The following is a 2,905-nucleotide window of genomic DNA, read 5'->3' as shown; positions in this document are numbered from 1 at the left end:
TAAGGCCGATTTCCCCTTTCGCAGTGTGTACTCACTGAGTAATCCCAGCAGATCCACACATTGTATCCCCTCCAATTGCCGCTTGCGCCCTTACAGTTAAAAACATCACACAAATCAAACGTAAAAGAGGTTGTGGAGCCGTTAACATAATCTAATTCTAAACCACCATAAGTGCTGAGACACTCATCCGTTTTACCAGAGATTTCGCGCTTCATTCTCGCCCGCGACTTGAGTTCACTGAGTGGCATATCGAGTGGCGCGGGGCTGGAATGACCTCCGTGCTCAGACAGTCTGCGTGGGCCGGTCTGCAACAAATAAACCAAAAAACATATACCGGTGATTAATAACATAGTTAACATCAAACTAAGTAACATTTTGTTAATTTTTGTAACTTCTCTCTCATCACAGGTTTCTGATTGTTGTGATGGCATTGTATCATGTGTGACTTGTTTTTTGTTTTTTTTTTGTTTTTTTGTTTTTTTGTGTTTTTTTTTTACATACAAGTTCAAAACTCTTCTTATCAAAGCCTTTATGTGAAATCTTCAATTTGATACCGCTCCTTTTTGCTGTCGCGGTGACTTCCTCCTAAGCTGGTCTTCGTTCTTCGGCCTCCCAGGTAGACTACCGGTCGGCCTGTTGCACAGGTGTGAGGGTTTATTCTGCCTCTGTTTTTCACCTGTGTTGGGTGGAGTTGCAATTTTTTCCACCCAGCTGTCGTGTGCCGGTGCACACTGCGACCAGTGGTACCAGTTGTCGCCTTTCCCTTTCAGTTGAACCGCTTTCGCCGTCCTGGCAAACACCTCGTATGGGCCAGTCCAACGAGGTTCCTTCCACTTGCGTTTGATGACCTTCAGCCACACCACTCTCGCGTCTGGGACCTCTCCTTCTCCTGGGGGTTTTTCACAAGCCACCTGCTTTGTGAAGCTGGACACAAGCGCCTTTAACTCGTTCCAATAGTCTGCGTGAGACCTGTTCCCTCTCGTGCCCTGTTCGACCGGGCCCACCGTCCAAGGTGCCGGAAACTGTCTCCCAGTCAGCAGCTCGTATGGCGTGAAACCTGTGGACTGATTAACAGAACATCTTATGGTCATCAACGCAATCGGCAGGGCAGCGACCCAATTGAGCCCTGTTTGCGCGCAGATTTTAGCTAATTTATTTTTCAAATTTAAGTTCATCCTTTCTACTTTCCCTTGGGATTGAGGATGATACACTGTTCCAAATTTGTGCTGAACTCCCAACATTTTTTCCACCTTTGCCAAATCTTGATTTTTAAAGTGGGTTCCATTATCTGATCAAATTCTTTTAGGGAACCCATGTCGAGGAATATAATGATTGATTAAACATTTGATCACGGTCCTCGCATCTTCCTTTTTAGTCGCCCATGCCTCTGGCCAGCCGGTCAGTACATCTACACACACCAACAAATAACGAAGACCACCAGGGCCTGAATCAATCATATCAGTGAAATCAATGACAATCTCCTCTCCCGGCCTCTCAGGCATCCGGAACTTACCCAATTCTGGTTTGATCACTGGCTTGGGATTGTGTGCTCCACAGATTAGACACATTTTGGCCTTCTCCCTTATCATTTCTCTGAGGTTAGGGTGCCACCAGTGACACAGATTTCTCTCCATCTGTGCTATCCCGACGTGTCCAAGCCCGTGGGCCTCGCTCACCTTCTGTTTCGCCATTTCGTCTGTTAGCACGGGACGCCCGTCTGGCCCCCTCCACAAGCCTCCATCCTGCCAGGCTCCCTTGTTTTTCCACACCCCCTTTTCCTCTGGGGATGCCTCCTCCTGGGCCTGTTTGACCTCCTCCGTTTGGTTAATTGGCCCTTCCTCTTCTGCAATTACCTGTATCATTTGTCTCCGTCCTTTATAGCCTGCTGCCTCCTTTGCGGCTTCGTCCGCTTTCTGGTTTCCTTTTGCCACCATGCTGGTTCCTTGTGAGTGCCCTTTGCATTTTATGATACTCACTTCTCTTGGATCGCCCAAGGCCTCCTCCAGTTCCTCCAGTTCCTTCTTGTGGCAAATAGGTGCGTTGGTTGCTGTTCTGAATCCTGCTCTTTTCCATTGAGGCAGCTCCACGTGCGCTGCTCCGAATGCATACGCTGAGTCAGTGTAGATGTTCACTCTCATATCCTTAGCTAACCTCAAAGCTCGAGCTAGGGCTATCACTTCAGCTCTCTGAGCCGACTGCTGTCCCTCAATCCTTCCTGCTTCTTTGACCTGATACTCATTTCCTACTCTACAGACCACCGCATAGCCGGTTTTTAGTCCTTCTTCATCTCTGTGGCAACATCCATCTGTGAACCAATCCTCAGCTCCAGGTATAGGTTCCGCCTTCAGGTCCTCTCTAATTTTTTCTTCAACCTGTGCTCTTTTGACGCAGTCATGTGGTTCCCCTGCTCCCATTAAATCTGCCATGTTAGTTCCTTCATGTGTGAATGTCAAATTTGGAGCCTCCAAAACTTTACTCAATTTCTGTTGCGCCCGTGGTGTCATACTAAATGCTTGTGAGTTCACGTACGCCACTATACTATGTGTAGTGAGTATTTTTAATGGATGTCCTCTCACTACATGTGCTGTCTTCTGAATGACTTTGGCAACCCCTGCTGCATGTTGTGTGCATGTGGGATGTCTTGCTTCTGTTGGATGCAGTTTTATACTAACATACATGAGAACATCCCTACTCCCCCCTTTTTTCTGAAACAACACCCCGTTTACGACGGAGTTTGTTTCGGAAATATCCAAATAGAATGGCTCATCATAATTAGGTGTAACCAAATCAGATGCTCTTGACAGATCCTGTTTTAATGCAATAAACGCGATTTCAGTGTCAGACGTCCAAGGCAATTCAGCCTTAAGATTTCGAACGCCAACTTGCTTCAGTAGGCCCCTTAAAG

At 47.1% G+C, this 2,905-nt stretch overlaps 1 protein-coding gene across 1 annotated transcript; it reads right to left on the bottom strand.

Annotated features, from left to right (window-relative positions):
• Positions 1 to 498: 498 nt before the first annotated feature.
• LOC148094660 (uncharacterized) lies at positions 499 to 2,489 on the bottom strand. Its single transcript, XM_087837286.1, has 2 exons — positions 1,514 to 2,489; positions 499 to 1,057 (listed from the first exon to the last, which is right to left on the bottom strand). The coding sequence occupies exons 1-2, from the start codon at positions 2,424 to 2,426 to the stop codon at positions 543 to 545; spliced, it is 1,428 nt and encodes a 475-aa protein (XP_087693412.1). The 5' UTR covers positions 2,427 to 2,489; the 3' UTR covers positions 499 to 542.
• Between the last annotated feature and the right edge of the window lie 416 nt (positions 2,490 to 2,905).

Source organism: Neolamprologus brichardi, unplaced genomic scaffold (assembly GCF_056152115.1).
Source record: "Neolamprologus brichardi isolate AB-2024 unplaced genomic scaffold, ASM5615211v1 NODE_ptg000031l+_length_7269946_cov_1, whole genome shotgun sequence".
Lineage (NCBI taxonomy): Eukaryota > Metazoa > Chordata > Actinopteri > Cichliformes > Cichlidae > Neolamprologus > Neolamprologus brichardi.
Note: the sequence above shows the minus strand (reverse complement) of the source record. Positions and strands in the feature narration are given on the sequence as shown.

What these genes read in the sequence shown, in the direction of transcription:
- LOC148094660 (XM_087837286.1), bottom strand. Translation starts at nt 2,426, where the DNA reads ATGGCAGATTTAATGGGAGCAGGGGAACCACATGACTGCGTCAAAAGA. An exon ending in AGTGATCAAACCAGAATTGG is followed by an intron (nt 1,058 to 1,513) that starts GTAAGTTCCGGA and finishes ATCAGTCCACAG; the next exon opens with GTTTCACGCCATACGAGCTG.